Source organism: Heterocephalus glaber, unplaced genomic scaffold (assembly GCF_053883595.1).
Source record: "Heterocephalus glaber isolate CG9 unplaced genomic scaffold, H.glaber_assembly_v1.0 deba00000594, whole genome shotgun sequence".
Lineage (NCBI taxonomy): Eukaryota > Metazoa > Chordata > Mammalia > Rodentia > Bathyergidae > Heterocephalus > Heterocephalus glaber.
In genome coordinates this window covers 24,214,115-24,237,570 of record NW_028258151.1, presented here as the reverse complement: position 1 = coordinate 24,237,570, position 23,456 = coordinate 24,214,115, and the positions used below count along the sequence as shown (strand labels likewise).

At 39.7% G+C, this 23,456-nt stretch overlaps 1 protein-coding gene across 2 annotated transcripts in view; it reads left to right on the top strand.

The window, feature by feature from the left end:
* The window catches only part of Pamr1 (peptidase domain containing associated with muscle regeneration 1), a 72,069-nt gene that overhangs the window by 7,293 nt on the left and 41,320 nt on the right, over nt 1–23,456 (top strand). For both annotated transcript variants that reach the window (XM_004852037.3, XM_087205596.1), the window contains exons 2-3: nt 14,436–14,612; nt 22,185–22,313. In XM_004852037.3, the coding sequence (XP_004852094.2) occupies nt 14,436–14,612; nt 22,185–22,313 (306 nt within the window). The remainder of the gene's footprint in view (nt 1–14,435; nt 14,613–22,184; nt 22,314–23,456) is intronic.

The window sequence follows — 23,456 nt, the reverse complement described above, 5'->3', positions numbered from 1 at the left end:
CATATTATCATAGCTGGCATTCCAGAGTGGTTCACATCTCCAAAAACTCTGTTTAATTAAAACAAAATATCACACAGGGGTCTTCTGTTTACAAGGTAGTAAAGATAGCATAGTTGCAGACTTACACAGGTGCAGAGAATCCTGTTTGCAAGGCAGTAAAGATAACATAGTTGCAAACTCACATAGGATGTGGCAGTCTGTCATGCATTAACTGAGGGCACTCCCAAGGGAGAAGGGGAAGGCAACCACCCGGAATTACTCGACTTTACACAAATGGAGTTAGGTTGGCTATCACATGCAGTGATCTTTAATAAGCACTTGTCAGAAGCCAGGTATGTGTCCAGGTGCTGGGATACCAGGATAAGACAAAGTTCTTCTCTTAAGGCACTTGCAGTCTATTGAGAGGACTTATGGTCCAGCCTGCCATTTCCCTCACAAAGTAGGTTGTATGGGTTGTTAATCCTGGTAGATATTTAGCAAAAATGCACAAAACCCAGAATGATATGATGAAATTAGTCTTGGAGATGTGGACATTATCTACACACAGAGCATGTTATAGACTGGCAAAGTTCCGCAATGAAGAAAGTCAAAATTAGCATTTTAAAAAGTTATTTGACCACAGAGCTTTTTGGCATAATATTTCATATCATACAGTGGAATCAGTGTTCCATGGAATACAGTTTTAAAAATTCTGGCCTCTGGCTCACAATGAATAAAACAGTGAAGAATGTCTTACCATCATATAGAAAAGAGTAAGAAAGGCATTTGGAAGCCTGTAAAACATGAGCTTCTTTTCAGATTTTTTGATGAAGTATAAGCAGGAAGTCTGATGTCCTTGTCACCCAGTGCTTGCTGGGATGTTGAAAGAACCATGAAAATGATGGTACATCCATGTTGCTGTGAAAAATTTCCTTGCCTGAATTGACCTGCATGGGTCATTGAGAAAACTCATTTTCTGTATTCAGGTTGCTTAGAGCAAAGTGATTGGTCTGAGATCCCTGGGCAAATTGAGGCATGAATCTGATTAATGATCATGGTGATCTGGCAGTTCTGGGGAGGATAAAAGCTGCGACTTTCTAACTGGATGTGTCTTCCCTTTAAAAATAAGAATACTGAGGGCTGGGGATTTAGCTCAGTGGTTTCGCCGCCTGCTATGCAAGCGCAAAGACCCGAGTTTGATCCCTGATACCAAAAGAAAAGAATACAGAGCATCCTTCTAATCCCTGGGAACAAGGAGTCTGAGGTTCATTCATCCTCAATTAACACTCCTATTCCCCTAGAGATTTGTCTCCACTCTTGTGTTATTTATTCTGTTAGTTCTATTGCAGCTCAGTCACAGTGATCCCGATTCACATGACTCAGAGTGGTCTGTTTGTTTACACTGGAGCTGTATCTCTTAGAGATAGCATGTGCTTTTGAACTCTTCGTTGATTCCTTGTTTGCTGTTTCCAGAACCTACTTTGTTTCTCCTTTACTAAATATTGTTCCTGGGGCTGGGGATTTAGCTCAGTGGCACCAGGTCTGCCTTGCAAGCTCAAGGTCCTGAGTTCAATCCCTGGTACCGAAAAAAAAAACCTTCAAAACTAAATATTGTTCCTGTTGTCATGCAACTTGGTTTCGCTCTTGGTCCTAGCATTGCATGCCTTCTCTCTCCGCCCGGACTTGTTTTGGATGGAATGGCCACAGTGGCTGTGGGTGAGGAATAAAACCAGCTGTTCTCATAAAGGGTATCTTGTTTAAGTTGACATTGGGAACCAATGATCTTTTCAGTAAAGATTCAGCCCTCTCTTGCCACGGGTATGGGATTCATCTTTGATGTAGGTGTATTGGTGTGGATATAGGTGTATGTGCATACATAAGAATATATGTGCATATAGAAGAATAAAAACAAGATGTGGACATGTACATACTTGTATATATATGCGTGGTTTTTTGCATGGAGTATAGAGTATTATGGCTCAAAACACAGGCCAGGGTTTGAAGAATAGCTCTGTCATTTATGACTAGTTTTCTAGAACAGGTTGATCTACCTCATTAGAGTGGTCTTATCACCTTCCAATCTATAAACTGAAATAATCAGATCTATATTATGAGTTTGTTGAAGGTATTAAATGAGACAATCCATTTAAAATACTTAGTATATTGCCTGGTAGAAAGGATGTGTTCAGGAAATCATTCTCCTCTCCTTTCTTGTATTTTCCCATCAGTACAAATTTCACAAGGAATTGAGAAGCAGCAGCAATATTGGGTGTTTTCATGTATGGTAGGATGAAACTTACATAGTCCTCTTGAGGCTCACTTTATCAGTTCATAGTCCCATTGTATTTATCCATGACTGTCAGAAAAGAAAATTCACTACACATTTATCTCTTGGGACTTCCTTTGTTCCTTTGGTTTTTCATGCATCCACCTTCCAGATTTAAAGGAAATGTCTTCCGTGTGCTGTGACTTAGTGTCTCAGTGTTTGAAGTAGGGGTGGGAGCAGATTTTTGCAGGGAGTTACGGAACAGTGGTTAGTAGAGTAGGAGATTCTGAGCCAATGATGTTGCAGCCCAAACACTGAGTCCCCCATTGAAAGTCTGGAGATTAGATGTGTCTAATGACTGTCCGGTTGGGCTCCAATGATGGAGCCAGAAATACTTCACAAAAAGAAGCTCTCTTTCATCTTGTTCTAGCTTGCAGAGCTGGGGGAGGCAACTATAGTGAGGGCTAGCTTTCCTGAAGTTACCACTAGTCCAGGGCTTAGGAAGCATCACTCATGTTTAACATCTGTCCACACTTGACATCTGTTGTTGGCCAGTTGCCTTTGGTAGAAGGAAAAATATGACATCTGCTTGACATTAATCAACCTAGATATGAAAACAATAAAGCTAACTCTGGAAACTCTTGGCAAAGAGGTAGTCTACAGTAGACCAAGACCCCCAGTGTAGCCCTGATATACTCTGACTCAGAAGTCTTTGAAGAGTGAAAAATTCAGAACAGGTTGGTTAATCAGTAGAATGCTGAGGTCTGAGTTTTGGGTATATCTTACACATTTCATTGTTTTTCAACAGAGCCAATGTAATTCTTTGGTTGATGTAACATTTGCCGAGTTCTATTGCCAAGTACTTTCAGAGGCATTATCCAATTCTTTTTCAGGGACCAATGCTAATAAAAATATCTGTTCAATTCACATTCTCACATTTGAAGTCAACCAGAAACAGCTGTCCTTCAAAGATTTTCAGCACTGCAGTTGTTGAGTATAATGGCAACTGGGAGCTCTTCCAAGATGCTAGAGTTTGAATTTTGTTCCCTTTGGCTACCGGTATAGAGTTTCTATTTCTAAAAATAGAAGCTGTAGGAAATGAGGTATATCCACTTAAATGGTATACAAATAGGATGTCATAGGGCTTCCATGTGTCCTTCAAATCTTATATGTTAGAAACTTAATCTTCTAATTCATATGTTGAGTCATGGTGGAACCTCTGGAAAGTGACTGGGTCATGAAGGCTCTGCTCTGATGAAAGGATTAATCCATTGGTGGACTAATGGATTAGTGGGTTACGGGGGGAATGGCTTTATTGTAAAAGTGAGCTCTCCCTGGCATGCTTGTTCTGCCTCACCCTGTGATACCCTCTCCCATGTCATTCAGCAAGGAGGCCCCCTCCAGAGGCTGAGCAGGTATCAGCACCCTGGTTTCGGATTTCCCAGTCTCCAGAACCACTAGCTAAATGAACCTCTAGTCTTTATAAATTTCCCATTCTCAGGTGTTTTGTTGTACCAATGGAAAATGGACTCAGATAAGAGATACCGTATTAGAAAAAAAGAGACTAAAAAATCTAAAAGCAAGAGGAACGAACCCAGATAGCTCTGATAGAAACATGAACAGACTGCTTGAACATGCTGTTGTGTGTGAGCCTCTGCAGGACACACTGTTGCTCATCCTTGTTGTTCTCTTAGTTATCTGTAACTTGGCCAAAGATGTGATTTTAAATTCTACAGAAAACAGTGATGATGTCTGACATATATGCAATTTTTCTTCCAGTGCCCTTTAAGGGCACTGTCACCTTCAACTGCAGGGACATCAACAATCCCATCAGTACATCTCCATCCTCTTGGGGCTTTGAGGAAATGATGTGGTAAGGTCTTTTGTCTGTTTGTCCAGCAGCATAAATCTGGGGCAGATTCCATGGATGTAGGGCCAGAAGATAGCTAAGAAGGTCAAAGTACCTTTCAGGGCCACTAAAAGTCAGAGTTATGATCTTGGATCTTTAGGCACTTGGGAAGGGAGAACCAATAGCAAGTACATCTTTACGTGGACTGGAATGAGATTAACATAAACAGCATCATGGAGCTGGGATTCTCAAAGAAGTATACTTGTTTGAAAAGCAGGGACTCAGTTCCACCTCCAGAGATCCTGAGAGATTAGATGTGGCTTAGGGTCCAGGAGTTAGACTGTAACAAGCATCTAGGTGGTTTCAATGGAGGTGAAAATATGGGCTTCTGACCCACAGAGGCTGTCTCAGCTCTGCCACTTACTGTGTAACCTTGATCAAGGTACCTAAACTTTCTGTGCCTCAGTTTATTCATCTATAAAATGCAAAATGATAATGCCATTTAGAATGAAATAAAACACGGAAACACCTGGGAAGCACTCAGACAGGGCTTGGCTCTGGGCAAGCTCTCAGTATATGTTCATGGTTGTTGATGTTCAGAATTATGAATGACATATCTGAGAGCCAGGCCAGTGTGATGGTTAAATGGTGTGACTCTGGAAACCTGAATCTTGTCTCTGCTATTTACTACTTGTGCGATCTTGTCCATATTGCTTAATCTCTCTGTACCTCAGTGTCCTCATCTATAAAATGGTGGTGTTAATTGTCCCTGTACTATAGGATTGCTGTAAGGATTAAATGAGTAAATACAGGTGAGCAACCTGAACTCTGTCTGGCACATGTGCTGTTATTATCAAAAACAGGTTATTCATCACTTGTAATTTTGGAGTTTAATAGCACCTTCCTTGCTCTTTCCTTTGTCCCTATTTAAAGCAGAGCTCTATTCTGGATGGACCACAGCTGTGACCCAAAGCATCTGAATCATAGAGACAGTAATAACACAGAATGTTGAGTGCTCTGCTAAGCCACTTTCCTTTATTAGCTCTTGTATTCTTCCTTACAACCATAGCAAAGTACTGTCAGTATCCATATCTCACAGATCAGGAAACTGAGACACAAAGGAGTTCAATGACTTGCCCAAGGCCACATAACTGGTGGAGCCAGGATTCAAATATAGGCTGTGTGCTTCTCACATATTTCTACTTCATTAATACCATTTTCTTATTAAATGGCAAAGTCAGAGCTGTGAACTCTTGAGAACAGATTTAGTGCTTTGGCAAGAACAAGGCTTTGGCCCCAATAAAAGCTGATTTTTCTTCTTTTATCTGAAAGCTGCATGACCTGGGGAAATTTCTTTATTCTATCTGTTCCCTCATCTGTTAAATGAAGAAAATAATGGCTGCTTTAAAGGGTTGTGAGCTGGTATATGTCAAAGACTCAGAGGCAGCCCTTGTGGTCAGTGAGAGCCAGGGAGTAGAGGGGAATGAAGACAGAGCGACAGTGTAGAAGAGGTTGCTTAGAGGAATTTTTGAAAGGCTCTCTGCCCCTCCCCAGTATGCATGATCCTAAACACTAGCTTTCAAAGGAATCCATTGCAAGTTCTGCTACCCAGAGTAACAAAGATCTCACCTTCTAGTTGTTACCTTACTAGCAAGATGAGTTGTGAGGAGCAGAGGACTGAGGTCATTGAGGGTGAGATGCACTGAGGCTGAGGGCTGAAGGTCACCAGGGGCCAAGATGGCTCTTAAGGCTCAGGAGGAGGAATAGAGTCACCAACGGACCCAGCAAACATCCAACACCCTGACTTAAGTCTTGTCATTCTGTCCTGGGCTTTGCCTACTCATCAGTCCCAGGAGCTGGTGGCCCAACCCTCCAGTGGGCAGGAATGTTGTGTGCTTGGAAACCTCAGCATGGGGAGTGCAGACAGCTCAGGAGGAGCAGTTCTGGGAGGGGGCGGTGAGGGAGAAGCTCAAGCTGCCTGAGTGTGCATCTCTTTGACTCCTGCTTCATTTTTCCCCCCTCTGGTCTCAGAAGATTCATAAAATGCAAGATGTTTTTTAAAAACCTCTCAGGAGGAATTTTAATTATATGTGGTTAGATGGAAATGCTGTATGGTTTTTGGTGGACTCTGAGGCAGGTTCTGGCATCCAGAAGGAGGACCTGGGTCACGATAAAGGTGCCTTTCTTTGCCACCTTCTGGGGTGGTCTTGGCCAGCACCTTTGCTCTGACAAATGATACTTCAATCAGCTATGGAAAAAGCTGAACCTTGTTTTCATAAGGACTCCTCAGAGTCTTTTCAGACCAGTCCTAACAGTCACCATGCCAACATATTTCTTTAATATTCTGTTGAAAAACATGGCTTGGAGATGATGCTACGAGGCACAGTTGGTCCTCCTGCCCCTGCTTGTGGAAGGGGTTGCTTCTCCATCTATTTAGCAATAGAAACAAGACAGCCTTAAAACAAACTGCCGGTGCATCCCAGAGCAGTCAAACTCAGTCCAAAATAAGGAGGATAATAGCAATGATGGCAGCCAACCCTTATTCATTCATTCATTCATTTTACCATATGTGCAAAACTTGTTGCAGTTGGTGAACACTGTTTTCGTTGTCGTGGTTTTCTCATTGGTAAAACATGTCTAAGAGGCTAAAGTGAACTCTGGAAGAGTCAGGGCTGGGCTAATGTGACTGGACTCCCTGTTCCGGCTAGGAGATACTTGGATGGCTGTTCCTAAGCACAGAAGTGAAGAGAAGGGCTTGGATCAAGCCAAAGAATACTCTTCACATTTGCTTACTCTGATTCTTATACAAAGGGATAAAGGGAGCATGTATGTGAATAGGATAATTAGGTGGCAATTTAAAATGACTTGAAGACTTTTCCATGTCAAGAGAAAATACTCATGACAAAAAAAACCCCCCAAAAGTAGTTTCTAAAACCAAGCATGTTACCAATTTTGAGAGGTCAGACAACTATTCACCTGTCACTCGGTCCCTACATATGAATCTGTATGTGTGCAAAAAACAGATAACTTGGAGGATAGACACCAAAATATTGAAGTTATTTTGGTGAATATTTTTTATTCCATTTCTTATGCTTTTCTCCATTTCCCAAAGCTTTGAAAAGGAATTCCTTTGTTTCTGATTTTTTGTACTAAAAGTGTATCACTTCCAGGGAATGGGTGGGGAGAGATGTAGAGGCAGAGCTGAGAGGATTTTCAGGGCAGCAAACGCACTCTGTATGACACCACAATGGTGGACACATGTCACATACATTGCATGCTATTTTGCCAAGAATGAATCCTTATGTAAAACTGTAGCCTTTGGCTGATAATGCTGTGTCCTTATAGTTTCATCAATTGCAGCAAATGTATCACTCTGGTGGGGCATGTTGATCATGGAGCAGGATGTGCTTATCTGGCAGCAAAGTTTATAAAATATCTCTATACTTCCCACTTAATTTTGTTGTGAATCTAAAATTGCTTTAAAATGAAGTCTTAAAAATGATTTATAAAGAAATAAATAACTATTTTATCCCGTGGAAGTGTTGACAATGAATGAATACGTGTAGTACTCACAACATCATAACTTTGATTTTGTTACGTGATCATGACATGGCTCGACCGCTCAGTGCCTCAGTTTATACCAGGAGAAAGCTTCGTGGATCCTTTGGGTTTCATTTGTGCTGATTTACTGGAAGTTCTGGCAGTATAAGACTCACCTGCAGCTTTTAGAAGGCTTTGTTCTCAAATGTGGAAAGCAAAGAAAGTTTACTCAACTCTAGTATCCGACAAAACCGGAGGTTGGTTGAGCCTGTTTCCTCGAAGTGGCAGGCTTGCTCACATTCTCCCAAGCCCTGGAATTCTATGGACCTCTTTTTCCCTCAGAATCAGCTCCCTCAAAAAGATTCTTTGGCATTTCTCTTTGCTTCCATAAATAAGACCCATGCTTTCCTATTTATTCCTTTTCACTAATAAAGTAAAAGGGTTGGAGAAGTTGATTTTAAATTAAAAGAAAACATATTAGCAGCCCTGCTAAATAATTTTGATGACGAATTTGGATAAAGAATGTAAAAGTACTTTCACTATGGAAATGCTAAAGCACTTTAGCATACTTATAAGAAAAGACTCAATAACTTCTACTGCTGTTGTTGTTTCACTCAATCTTAGTTTCTGGAATTGGCCTCTAGCACCATATTGAAATTCCCTGAAATTTGTATAGCTGAAGCCAAATGGCCAGTGTCCCCTTTCTACAAATGTAATTGTGGAGATGTAAATGTAAATATGGAGAAGAAAATTTAGAACATTGCTCTTGTCTGTTGCATTTCTAAATCTCTTTAGCTGGTCAACTTGAGATATTTCACATAGGATATTTCACCTATCTATGTATTTCATACATGTCCATTTTGGGGGCATTTTCCTGCTCTGTCTTCTTCCAAGCTGAGGGAGTAAGAAGGATGGAGGGTAAGAAGCCAAGACATGAAATCATCAAAACCATCACCTCCATCTTGGTGGAAGTGGTCTTATTTTTGCAACTAGGCTCATTTCTTTGTGTGATTTTGTTTAAATCTCCTAACCCTGTGAGGTCTGTAGATCCGATGCTCTAACACTCCTTCATAACTATGCTTTCTCACAGGATTCTAAATTTTCCCCGTCATGGTCCATGATTATGTATTTATGAGGTCATTTGACTAATGTCTATTCTTCTATAAACTGTGAACTCCATGATGTCAGGAAAGGTGTCTGTTTTCCTCCTCATTGTATCTAACCAGTGCCCTGCCTCCTACCTGGGACACTGACACTCAATAATAAATACTTGAGGAAAGAATGAATGCATTCATCCCTTCACCCATGATTTTGGCACTGTGCCCAGGGGGGAAATGCGGAGCAGAGCGATTACATGACTTGCTGAGGGTCACCCTTTCCTCTGAGAAAACATGGTGTTTGCCCTTCATTGTGCTGTAACAAACGACCACAAATGTAGTGACTTAAGCAGCATAAAATGACCACCTTCTAGTTCTGGAGGTTAGAACTGAACTTTCAACAAGGCTCAAGTCAAAGTGTTAGTAGGGCTGCGTTCCTTCTGGAGGCTCCAGGGGGAGAATCTGCTTCCCTGACTTTTCTAGTTCTGATTGTATTCCCTGGGTCGTGATCCCTTTCTTCATCTCCATAGCTCGTCACTCCAAGCTCTGCATTTTGTCTCTGTATCTCCTTTTCTGACTCCGACTCACCCTCTTCCTTCTTAGGAGCAGTCATGTGATGACATTGGTCCCACCTGGATAGTGCAGCATACTCTTCCCATCTCAAGATTCTTAAATGAGTCACATCTGCAAAATCCCTTCTGCCAGGCTCCCCTGCAATCATCCCCTGGACTAAGACTGATCTTTCCTGAGAAGTAACTAGAAGGGATTAACAGGGGTAGTGGTGGCCTTGCTCATTGGAGTAAGGAAACATGACAATGAAAGCACTTTATAGAATTAATTTCTGGATAAAAGGAGCCCCCAGTATTCTACAGACAGGCTGGGGTAACTGAACCCACTAATTGGAGAGGAACAGTTTTTGCCATCTGCTAGAGTGGAAGAAACCTTACTTGGCTTTCCATGTTTGAGTACAAAGTCTTATAAAAGTTTCAGATTAATTTGATCATGTAGTGACTCCTTTCAAGGAGTTATTAAAACTTATAAATTCTTAGAAAAGCTGGAGGGATGTAGTTCTTTCCCCAGGGTGAATAGAGGGAGAGGAGTCATTACAGGATAAAACAGAAAATAATTATTGTGTTGGCCAGCTTTCCCGCTGCTGGGACAAAACACCTGACACCTGCAACTGAAAAGAGGAAAGGTTAATTTGGCTTATGATTTCAGAGGATTCAGGCCATGCTAGGTTGATTCTAATGCAAGAACATCATGGTGGAAAGGGATGGTGAGGCAAAGTGGTTCACTCCTGGTGGCTCAGAAACAGAGCACAAGGGAAGACCTGCAGAGAAAAAGGGGCCAAGGACAAGATATAGTCCCCAAGGTCACCCTTCCCTGACCCACCCATAAACACCTAGAGTGTGCTTTACTAATCCTGTTGGTGGCTCTTGAGCCAATCTAGTTACTAAACAAGATTAATCACCACAATTATAAATTGTGATAAGGGCTAAAAGACAACAAATAAGATAGTGTAGGGGAGAGTACGGCCAGGACTGTGGAGTGTGCATTTCAGATGAGAAGGCCAGGAAAGTCCTTTCTGGGCAGGTGTCATATTGCACTGAATTGGAATGATGAAGCCACAGGTAAAGCAAGTGTGGAGGGCTTGGAGTGGGCGAGAGTTTGTTGGTTTTGTAGAAACTAACAGAAGGTGGGAAACAGTGGCTGAGAAAATGTTGGCGGGATGGGGTGGAGCAGGCTTCCCAAGGTCCTGTAAGCCAACAGAGCAGCATTTCAGGTTTATTCCAAATGCAGTGAAGGCAACTTGAATATTTGAAACAAGAAACCAATGTAATACACTTTTTAAGAGTAGGAAATGTGGATGTTCCATACTGTTCTTATTTTTATTTATTTATTTGTTTGTTTGTTTATATTTTTGGTACCAGGGATCGAACTCGGATCTTTGCACTTGCAAGGCAGGAGGCATAACCACTGAACTAAATCACCAGCCCCTGGTTTTGTTTTTAAACTACAGTGAACCCTCAAGTTACAACTGACCTGATATATGAACAACTTTGGTTAATTAGGTTAATGGAAGATTCATCTACCTCTTGCTGTCTACAGCATGTACCTAGGTAAACATCCAGATATCAGCTATATTGACTTACAACCAACCCTCCCTCGGGAACCAATTAAGTTTGTAAGTCAAGGGTCCACTGCATTAGTTATTGAGTGCCTATTATATAGCAGGCACTGTGCTCAGGTTTTTATATACATTATCTTATCCAGTCCTTCCAACAGTACTGAGTTGGAGGAAATGTATTCATTTTTCTGGATGGTAAACTGAGGCTGAGAGAGTAAAATAACTTCGCCAACATCATATATCTGGTAAGTGGCAAAGATGGGATTCCAAATGGAGAGCTGACTCCAATGCTTGAGCCCTTTGAACATTTTGTTTTCTCTCACTTCCCCACCTCCCTTGTGTAACATTAAAAAATTGTGTGTGTGAGTTGGGAGTGGTGGCACATGCCTGTAATCCTATTCTCAGGAGGCCGAGGCAGGAGGATTGGTGCAAGTTCAAGGCCATCCTGAGCTACATAGTGAGTTCAAAGCCAACCTGAACTAAATAGCAAGACCTCGTCTCAAACAAACAATAAAAAAATTATGTGTGTATAAAATTTTCCATTTTATCTATTTTAAATGTACAATTCAGTGGAATTAATTATACTCAACTTACTGTGCAACCATCACGTGTAACTATTTCCAAATCTTTTTCATCATCCCAGACAGAGAGTCTGTAAACAGAAAGCAGTAGCATCTCTTTCACCCTTGGGTAATCTCTAATCTGCTAAATCTTTGTCTCTATGAATTTGCCTACCACAGATATTTCATACAAGTAGAGCCAGACACTATTTGTCCTTCTGTGTGTGGCATAATGTTTTCAAGGTTCGTTTGTGTTCTATTATGTTTTAGCACTTTACTCCTTTTCATGGCTGAGTAATATTCCACTTTATATACACAATTCTTTTTGTTTATCGGTTCATCTCTTGGAGGACACTTGGGTTTGTTTTTTTTGTACCGGGGATCAAACTTGGGACCTTGCGCTTGTGAGGCAGGCAGCAGAACCACTGAGCTAAATCCCCGGCCCACTTGGGTTGTTTTCACCCATTGACTATTGTGAATGAACATTGATACATGAGTATCTGTGAGTCCCTGTTTCAATTTTTTTTAGATATATACCTAAGATCGGAACTGCTGGGTCATGTAGTACATTAGCTTTCAGGGGAACTGCCAAACTATTTTCCACAGCAGCTATATCATTTTACATTCTTATCAGCAATGTACAAAGGTTCCTATTTCTCTAAATCTTTACCAACAATTGTTTTCTGTTTTTATTTTTTATTGTATTTTTTTTCAGTTTGGATTTTAGCCATCCAGTAAGTGGTATCTCATTGTGGTTTTGATTTGCTTTTCATAGATGATGTTGAGTATCTTCTTACGCTCCTGTTGACCATTTGTATTTTTTTCTTTGGAGAAATATCCATTCAAGTCTTTTGCCCATGTTTAAATTGGTTTATCTCTTTGTGTTAAGCTGTAGGAGTTTTAAATATACATTTTGGATATTAAATCCCTATCAAATATACGATTTTCAGATATTCTCTCCTATTTCATGGGTTATCCATTTGCTGTCTTGATAATGTCCTTTGATGCAAAAAAGGTTTTTAATTTTGATGAAGTACAGTTTATTTTTCTTTTGTTGCATATGCTTTTGGTTTCATTTCTAAAAGTTCATTGCCAAATCCAAGATCACAGAGATTGGCCCTTTTGTCTTACCCTGCTTTCCCTCACTTGTAACCATTCAGTTTTCATCTAGATTTTAGACGGCAGTCCCTTCACCAGCCAGTGGAAGCATGGGAAGTTCTGCCGGCTTCTGAAAGGAGCTCACAGAGCAGAGGGGACACAAAGCCTCCCATAGTGACCATGCTGTGATGGCTGATGCCAATCTAGTGGCCTTGTGTGGATCTTCACCGGTCCCCGATACTTGCACAAAATGATGAAAGGAAGTAACATGTTCATGAAACTAAACTTATTCTATTTAAGGAACTATTATTACTATGTAAATGGCTCTTTTCCGTAACATTAGAATGTTCTGATGACTGGATGCTGAGCATCAATGGTGATAGGTTCTTCAGAGGCTCTGTTTGGCATATTAAGAGTAAGAAATCCTGTGTCAGATTTCCAAATGTGGTGGGGGGAAATAAAACTAGGTTATGAAAGTCAAAGATTAAGAAGGAACCACACATGCTAGGATTGGGTTCCATGGGCCAATGAAGTATGTCAGGAGTGCCTGCCTGGAATTTCTAGGGAAGGCTTGGTGGGACCTTGCCCAGACTTGCTCAAATATCTGACCCATTTCTACTTTAACCATCATCTTCATGCAAGATTTTTAGAAATGGAGAATGAGAAAAACAGAAGAGCAAAGCAAAGCTAGTAGTTCTGTCTCTTACTCTGAATTCCTCTGTGTAGCCTCTGACTGATTCCTCTTCTATGGCTTTCTTTATACTTAAGGTATATATATATTTTCCTATATATATTTTTTCATATATATGAAAGGGAAAAATTCTGACTCAGAGAGGGACAGTTTTTTCTCATGGGAAAGAACTCTTGTTTGTACTTGGGGACTGAATAAAGTTGGGCTAATGAGTTCACCCTTGTAGAACATTGAAATTCTCCCAAACATACTAATTAAGGTACTTTTTGTCTTTTGTGTTGGTTTAGCTTTGAAGATACTATGAAAATGGCATGCTGCAAACTTGAGGAGCCAAGTTTGGAAGCAGTAGCTTAATGTCCACTTGACGATCAGTCTTGTACTAGAATGGCCTAGTTTAGAGAGTGGTCTCCGGTTTTCTGATGGCTCCCAATACTGGGCTGCTCTACACAGTTGTGTTCCCTCTGGAGCTGCACAGTGCACAGTCTATGTAATTGTAATTAGTGAACTGTGTCACAACAAAAATAGAAATGATAGAAATGAGGCCTGGTGGTGTGGCTCAGTAGTAGAGTGTTTGGCTAGCATGTGTTAGGTCCCGGTTTCGATCCCCAGTACTAGGAGAGACAGGAAAAAATGACAGAGATAGAGATAGTGATAGAAATACATGGAGATAGAAAGATAGATAGAGATAGAGGGGTAGAGAGATGAACTGAACAGGGAACCTAAGACATTTGCATTTGTTTACTAATTATGTACGTGTTCTACTATGAATCCACCTAGATTACATATTGCTGAACATATATTTATTTTTTGGCAGTGTTGGTGATCAAACCCAGAGCCTCTTGTAAGCTAGACTCCCAGCCTACTAGACATGACTTTTTGTTGTTGTTGTTGTTGTTATTGGGGATCGAACTCTGGACCTTGCACGTGCGAGGCAGGCGGTGGCACCACTGAGCTAAATCCCTGGCCCAAACTTGACTTTTTGAAGATAAAAATAAAGCTAATAGCAGCTGTAACGTATTTCACCTGGGCTCCAGTGGATGGTTTTTCAGTACCTCCTGGGGTTGGCCACCCCACTTTGGAAGCATAGCACTCTGAAGAATTCCCATGGTTCTTCTCTCTGGCAGGGCAACACATTTGTAGGTCAAGGTTGATTCCTAACAGTGGAGAATTTTCAGGTCTTGTCTTTCCCACGAGGGCCTGTCCTCACCTGCTGTCTTTCTGTTGCAGAATACACAGTCATCAACGAAGCCTGCCCTGGAGCCGAGTGGAATATTATGTGTCGGGAGTGTTGTGAATATGATCAGATTGAATGCATCTGCCCTGGCAAGAAAGAAGTTGTGGGTTACACCATCCCTTGCTGCAGAAATGAGGAGAATGAATGTGACTCCTGTCTGATTCACCCAGGTAAGTGTGGAATGAGAGAATAGGCTGAATTCCAGCAGGCAGCCATCAGGAGGCTGTGGTGCCATGATTATTCAAAGTGACACAAGTTAGCCCATTCTGACTTCAGGCAAAGACATTAGAGAAGTCAGTTCTCTTTTCACTGTTAAAGTTGCAAATATGAATTCATCCACTCATTCATTAATTTAACAAGTAGACTGAGTAGCGCCTCTGTTCCATGTCATTTACTGCGAGCACAGTGATTAAAAGAAATTGACACAGACCCTGCATTCCAAGAGCTTATAGCCTGATGAGGGAGATGGAGAACAGCTGATGAGGCAGCTATGATACAGTGTTGCATAGGTGCATGTAAGTCCAAAGGGAGAGACACACAGGGTCCCGTGGCAGCATGGATGAGAATAGTGATTAGGTAGAGGGAATTTTAGGCTATATTCTGAAGATATGTTGGTAAAGAGTGGTGGTGTAGTAGAAGTTGGAAATCTTTTAGTAAAGAGTTGAAAGCAAATTTTGTCTTTTGCTGCAATATGGGGAAATAAATGGAGATGGTGATGAATGGAGGCAGGAGAGAAATAATGGTGATCATAATAAAGGTAGAAGCCCGATGTCTAGAGGGAGGTGCAGGGATTTGGGAGTCATTAAAGAGCTGAACACCTTCAAGATAGACTGGACAGCAAAGGAAGGGAAGGGAGGAGCAGAAGTCAAGGATATTGCTCTGGCTTCTGAGAGGGATGTTTGGGTGTCAGGAATAAGAGAGTGTCATTGGGTGAGGTAAGATCTTCCCAGGCCATTTTGCTCATTCTTTTTCCTTACCTTATCCTGGGCCTGACTTCTACTCTACTGCCATCCTCTCCTGCCCCAACTTCAGAAAGGATGGCAGTTTTCTTTTTAATGATTGGAGATTTGATAACTGCACCAAAATTCCAACCTGATGGAGTCCAATGGGGACCCTGAGCCTCAAACAGAAGGATATGTTTCTGTTGTAATTGGGAACTCATTAAACATTTTCTTGGTGTTTGAAAAGTAACTAAGTCCTGCTGTCTTACCCTTCTGACTTCTGCTAGGAGTCTTTCCCTCTCTAGGTCAGGTTGAAAGGAGAATGTCAAGATTTTCAAATGATCTTTCCAAAGACTGAAGGATGAAAGGATATCAAAAGAATACTTCAGGAATTTTTCTCATTTTTGTATTTCTTTTTCTTAAGGAAAAAAAAAATACGTGGAGAATGATCCTCATTGGTACCAGAAACTAACTTTCTTTCATGGGAAGCTATGAAAGAGGAAAGAAAATGAAACTGAAGTCTAAAAATGGTACTTCTAATCCACCTCTCTCCTTGGAAGACAGTAATGCTGACCTTTAAAGTAGAACTGACATGATAGCAATATTGGACAAGGACAGCAAAAAAAGAAAGTCACAAACCCATATCCTCAATGAACATAGATGAAAAAAATCCTTAATAAGACACTTGAAAACCTAATTCAACAACACATTAAAAGGATTATACACCATGATCCAATTGGTTTCATACCAGGAATGCAAGGATGGTTCAACATGTGCAAATCAATAAATGTAAGCGTAACACCACATAAATAGAATCAAGGATAAAAATTGATAATCGTCTCAGTTGATACAGAAAAACTTTCAACAAAATTTAATATTACTTTATGATAAAAGCTCTGAAGAAACTAGATAATGAAAGATGATGCCTCAATATAGTAAAGGATATATATGACAAACCCACAGCCAACATAATTCTAAATGAAAAAAACTAAATGTATTTTCTCTAAAGTCAGGAACATGACAAGGATGTCTTAGCACTTCTATTAAATATAGTACTTGAAATTTTAGCTAGAGTAATTGGGCAAGAAAAAGAAATAAAAAGGATACAAATAAAAATGAAACTAAATTACTCTTATTTTCAAGTGATATGACTCTACACTTAAATCAATTTAAAACTCCACAAAATAGACTAGATCTGATAAATTCAGAAAAGTAGCAGGGCACAAAATCAACATTAAAAATGTTAATGGCTTTTCTATACTTCAATAGTGAAGTAGCTGAGAAAGAAAACTGGAAAATAACTCCATTTGTAATAGCTTTTTCAAAAAAATCCTAGGAATCAATCTAACCTTGGTAGTGAAAGACCCCTACAAAGAAAGTTATAGAACACTGAAGAAAGAAATTGAAAAAGATGCTAGAAGGTAGAAAAACTTCCTATGTTTGTAGACAGAAACAATTAATATTGTTAAAATGGCCATAGTATTCAAAATTATATACAGATTCAATGCAATCCTTTTAAAATTCCAATGATATTCTTCCCAGAACTAGAAAAAACAATCCTAAAATTCATGTGGGAACACAAAGACCCTGCATAGCCAAAGCAATCCTAATCAAAAAGAGTAAGGTGCAAAGCACCACAACACCTGATTTCAAAGTATTCTACAAAACCACAGTTGTACAGCATGTTACTGGGACAAAAATAGACATATAGAGCAATGAAACAGACTCCAGAGTACAGAAACAAACCCACATGTCTACAAGTGCCTGATTTTTAACAAAGGAAACAAAAACATTCATTGGAGAAAAGATAACCTTCTTTAACAAATGGTGCTGAGAAAATTGAATATTGCTTTGTACAAGATTGAAAGTAGATCCCTATCTCTCACCTTGTACACAAATCAATTTAAAATGGATCAAAGACCTAGGTATAACCCCTGGAACTTTGAAACTGCTCAAAGAAAATATAGTGAAAACACTTGAAGCCATAGACCCAGGCAAGACTTTCTGAATAGGACCACAGTAGCATAGGAAATGGCAGCAATGATCAACAAATGGAACTGCATCAAATTAAAAAGTTTCTGCACAGCAAGAGAAACAACTAAGTGAAGAGACCACCTACAGAATGGGAGAAAATCTTTACCAACTGCTCTTCTGACAGAGGATTAATATCTCAAATACATAAAGAACTAAACAGTTTAACAAAAAAAATCAAAGAGTTTAATCAGTAAATGGGCACATGAATTGAACAGACACTTCTCAAAAAAGCAGTACAAATAACCCATAAGTATATGAAAAAATGTTCAACATCTTTAGTTACTAGGGAAATGCAAATCAAAACTACATGTACATTGAGATTTTATCCCACTGTAGTCAGAATGGTTGTCATCAAGAACAATAAAAAACAATAAATGCTGGTGAAGATGCAGAGAAAAATCAATCCTTCTACACTGCTGGTGAGAACAGTCCCTATGGAAATCAACATGGGAGTTCCTCAAAAAAACTAAAACTAGCACTACCATATAACCTAGCTATATCACTTATTGACACATACTTGAAGAAGTTATAGTCAACATACTATAGGGGTACCTGCATACTGATGTTTATTGTGGCTCAATTCACAATAGCCAAGGTATGGAACCAGTCTAAGTGCCCATCCACAGGTGAATAGATCAATACAATGTAGTATATGCAAAAGGGTATCATTCAGCCATAAAAAATGAAATGACAAAGTGATGTCATTTGTAGAAAAGTAGATGGTACTGAGAATCATCATTATGTTAATCAAAATAAGCCAGACTCAAAAAGACAAATATCAATATGTGGAATCTAAAAAAGGGGATGTGAAGGTAGAAGGGGGCTGTTATTAAACAAGAGGATGGGAATAGGTGGATAGGAGGGCATAAGAGAAAGCAACGGGGGATGAACGTGATGAAGATTTATTATATACACATGAAATAACACTTGAAGTACAATATTTTTAATTAACAGACACTAATAGAATATATCTAAAATCACAGTGACTTCAGTATAATTTTTGTTCATTTGATTCCAGAGAAAACCCCACTGCACCAATTTCCTGATGGATAAGTGTAGTTTGTGAAGAAATGGTTGAGAAATGCCCCCAAATTTTCTCGTAAAATTTGAAAGTAAAACCAAGGTCACGATACTACGGGTCCTTGGAAGTCTCTGAATGATTTTCAGTATTTCCCGTGGCTATTGTTGGGTAACCACAGAGTGAGCCTCGGTGTTGCCTACACAGGACCAGTCAGCCGATAGTCCCGCCCAAATGGGAGATGCACATTCCAACGAACCATTTGGTTACCCTGAAAGGAATGGCAAAATAAATTTGTAGAATACAGTAGTAAATTGATGTCCTAGGAGCCATGGTTGGGGATCAAAGTGGATTCTGTGTATGTTATGAATTTCTGCATTTTTATTTATATGTGTAGTTTCATCAATATTAGCCATTACTCATTTCAACACGTGCATTGTCGAATTTTAACACACTAGAAGCACCTTCATGTCTTTCTGTGTCCTTTGGATATAAGCATACTGATTTTAGAAGGCTTCCTTAATTTCTCCAGTGATATTTCAGGCTTCCCATACATTTTCTGCCCAATATCAGCAACCAAGGAACTCTGATCCTGAGACCACAAGCTGGGAAACTGGGGTGTTTCTGGCCATTGGACTGTTATTGTTTCTAGGTGGTTTATTTCTTTAGTGGGGAGAACTAAAAACTGTATTTTTTAAAAGAAAAAATGAGTGTATATTGATATTCAAGTTCAAATAACAAGGTTCTTCACTTATTTTTCTCTCATGGTGAAAACCTATTTCCTATTAATAGTAATCTAATCACTTATTTGCTTTATCTTATATTATGACACAATATATTTATAATAAATAACATAGTGTTATTACCTACAGTAAGACCACTGAATGAAGTGATTTATTTATGGTTATTGTTGACTTCAGAATATATCTCACTACACAGTCAACATACTACCTATTAAAATCAACTGATGTAGCTTTTTTCCCTTGTGTTATGCTATGTATTTGATATGCAGATAAGTTTATAGTTTTCTGTAAATTAAAGTGCAAAGAAATATTCATATTCATTCATGTACTGTTTTGTCTTACCCAAAAGGTAATGTAGCAAAACTTCACTATTTTGATTTTTTTTCCTTATAGTACATACTTATTATCACATCAGTGTTAAGGTATCTTCATTTCTTTTTACAGTTGCATATAACTGCATTGTGTAGTTCACCAGAATTTATGAACATTTGCATTGTTTCCAACCTTTTGTTATTATGAGTATCCTTTATCAAAAATGCATGGGACCAAAAGTGTTTTGGATTTTTAATTATTTTGGATTTTGTAATAGCAGATATGTAATGAGATGACTTGGAGATAGCACCTAAGTCTAAATGCAAAATTCATTTGCTTCATATACACCTCCTCACACATAGCCTAAGGGTAGTTTTACACAGTGTTTTTGGTGTGACTGCATTTTGGCTGTTCCTTGTCACATGATTTCACATATGAAATTTTCCACTGTGGTGTCATGTTGATATGCAAAAAGTTTCAGATTTTGAGTACTATTGAGTGAGTACTATTGAGCATACATAATTTAGGAGTTTTGCAGTGTACCTTTCAGGTAGATTCCCAGAAGAGGAATCAATGGATCAAAGGGAGGTACATGTACCATTTTCCAGCCTTAGCCAAATTCTCCTCCGCACATTTGGCATTTACTCTGGGAGTGTATGAGGGTACTGATTTTCCCGAAGCTTTGCAACAGATTGTTATTCTGTATTTTTGTCAACCTTGTAGGTGGAAAATGGGGTCTCAATGTGGTTTAGTTTCCATTTGTATCATGACAGATGATCATCACTCTGCAGGTGGCAGTGGTGCAGGGTAATTAGGGTCTAGGGACGCCAATGGCAGGGATATTGATAGTGATGTTCAGTAGCATCCAGCAACCACAAAGCCCTCAGTGGACAAATGTGGTTTCCTGTAGTTCTGTGCCGCGTAGACCTGCAGCAGTCTGTGAGCTGCCTAGCAGCTTTTAACATCCCTTGTTCATCTTAATCACCAGGCTGGTTCTTGCAGCTTACACCTGAGGACCAAGAAGGAGAGTTGGAGGAGCCATCGAGGGCAGGCTCTGAGTCCATTTGCCTCCTCAATGAATCAGAGGATAGGAAATTAAAGAGAAAATTGGTCTGTGGGTGAGGTTGGCCTTGGGAAGACACTGACCCAACTGGGACTCAGTAATAGGATACACGACCTACTGGAATTTGATGAATGCTATCAGCAACTCATCTTTTCTGATAGGAGGGAAAGTAAACTCAGGATGGTGTGGAAAGGGCTATGACTGTCTGTTCTATTGAAACCACACACATGTATTATTATAGGCCAAGGAAAACTTAATTGCAACCAAAAGCAAAGAAGCATTCTAAAAGCTCAAGGAAACAAGTAGTCCATTAGCCATTCATTCACTCACTCAAATAGTATTTTTCGAGCACTCATTATATTGCAGCATAATATTAGGTGCTAATGATGTAATGAACAAGATTCAGTCCTTGACTTAAGTCTATTACAGGAAAATAGGTCATAGGCAGCTAGAAATAAGCATGATACATGCATGCAGTGGTGTGGATAAACCAGGTGGAGTTATGGGAAAGCAGAATAAGCATAACTCATAGTTTAGAGGTACTTACTATGTGCCTGGTATCTGTTCATTTATTTTTAAAAGACCTACCTGTGAGGTAGGTACAATTTTTAATCTCAGCTTGACAGGTGAAAACACTAAGGCCACCTAAAGCAGTTTGTGCAAGGATACCCCACTAGACAAAGCAGGACCAGAACTTAGTTCTCTGTTTAGGTCAATTGGACAGAATTATTTCTATCTTTTGTCATTATTCCCAACTCCTAGGAGGTCAAGTTTGCAATGATTCATGCCTGGGAATTGCTCTTCCCTCTCTGGTGTGTCCTGGTGGTGGAGGGCAGGCTGGCCCCTTCCAGGGCAAGCTTGTTGTTGGTCATTAAGATTTTATCTGTGGCATACTTTGCTTATAGATGTATACGACATAGTAGGGCAGGGCATCATGTGCCTCTAATCCCAGCTGCTCAGGAGGCTGAGGTAGGAGGATTGTGAGTTTGAGGCCAGCCTGGGCTGCATAATAAGACCCCATCTTAAAAAACAAAGAAAGCAAAGCAAAGCAAAACAGCAAAATTCCACAAAAAGCAAAAAAGAAGTATATGACATAGAAGAGTATTTATGACATAGAAAGATATTTATTATCAGTTACGAAATTAAAAAGTGAGTTATTAAAATAGGAGGTATAAAATATAGCATAAATCTGATTTTAAGAAACATATAGTACATATATACTTATATATATATATGCAGAGTGTTAGCAGTAAAATTCTCTAGGTGATATAATTTTAGATGTTTTATTGAATTCTTTCACTTCAATTTAAAAAATTTTCTTTGATAAAATGAAATACATCTGTAAAGAGAAAAAACACTCCGGTGATTGATTGTGCCTTTTACTACAAACTATTTCATGTTACTTTAAAACATCAGCCACTAACTGGGCAGATTACTTAGACTTCTCTCTTAAACTCTCTGGTCTGAATCCTGGTGTCTCTTGCATTTTCCTTGGCTTTTCCTTAAGGGTTTGGGCATCTTTCTAGGTCCAGAAGCTCTTCACAGAGCAGGCTCTGAGAAACTGCATAGCTGTTCTCCTATGAAGACTGTTAGAACTTGTGAGACTCACATTCTTCTTGGAAATATTCCAGGTTGTACCATCTTTGAAAACTGCAAGAGCTGCCGGAATGGCTCATGGGGAGGCACTCTGGACGACTTCTACATCAAGGGCTTCTACTGTGCAGAGTGCCGAGCGGGCTGGTACGGCGGAGACTGCATGAGTAAGTACCTGTTGTATGTGTGAGCTCCAGCTCCTGTGTGTGCTGCTTTCAAGTCTCCACTTACAGTGGACTCAAGTTTATCTTATTGGAATCTGAGTTTTGGAAAGCTTGCAACCAGAGGGCTTTCTAGGTAAGACTATGAAAACAAAAGATGTGTTTCCATCTGCTGTGTGTGGGCTGTGGACATCTGTTTGGGACTGTAGGCCCAGGAGGTTTCTAGCTGCTCTCTGAGCGGGACTTTCTCATTAGTGAAGCCAAGGTGCTCTGCACACTGTCTGTATCCTGACCATTTCTGGAGCAAACAATGAATAAGGCTGCAAAAATATTGTCTGTAGTAGTGCATTTAAAATATGCATTTCTATTGGTAAACTTCCGAATCCTGAGTTAATGCGTGGGATGGACAACAAATTGCCACCATGCTAGGAAAGAGGTTGTCCCAGGAAAGAGATTCTTTACTTGATCCCAAAGAGTTACTTAATGTTTATTAGAGTTCCCTTCAGTGTTTCAATAATCTGAAAATAAAGTGGAATTCCAGCCTCTCTCTCTCTCTCAGTTTACCATTTCCCTCTGAAGTTCCCCAGTTGGTAACCATCCCTCTGAGAGTCTGTATCAAAATCAATGCACACGTTACTATTATTGAATTTGAGCAACTGCAAGAGATCCTGCGGGCATTTGGAAATTGGTTCCTGGAGTTCAGGAGAACTGCAGAGATTTAATATACACTTATGGGCATTAGTGAGATGCCACAGGGAGACTCAGAAGCATAAGATGGGCAGAGAGCTAACGTCAGAGAAGAACAACAAACATAAAATGAAAACAAAAGAAGACCAAGGAAGAGGTGGAAAAGAATAATCAGAGAGATGTGGCGAGAGCCAGTAGGAACAGTTTTAGAATCTGGGGAAGTAGTGTTTCCAAATAAGACAAAAAGGTCAAAAGGAATAAGGATAAGAAAGGAATTTTTGTATTTGATAGCGAGAAGGTGACTGGTGACCTAAGCCACAGCATTTTCCTACATATATGTGGAAGAAAGTTTTGAAGGGAAGGAAATAGAGACAAAGAGTGGAGACAACTTCTAAACAAGCACTTACAATAATATTTGAAAAACTTTTAAAGTAGTAGAGCAGGGATGGGAGAAATGAGGTG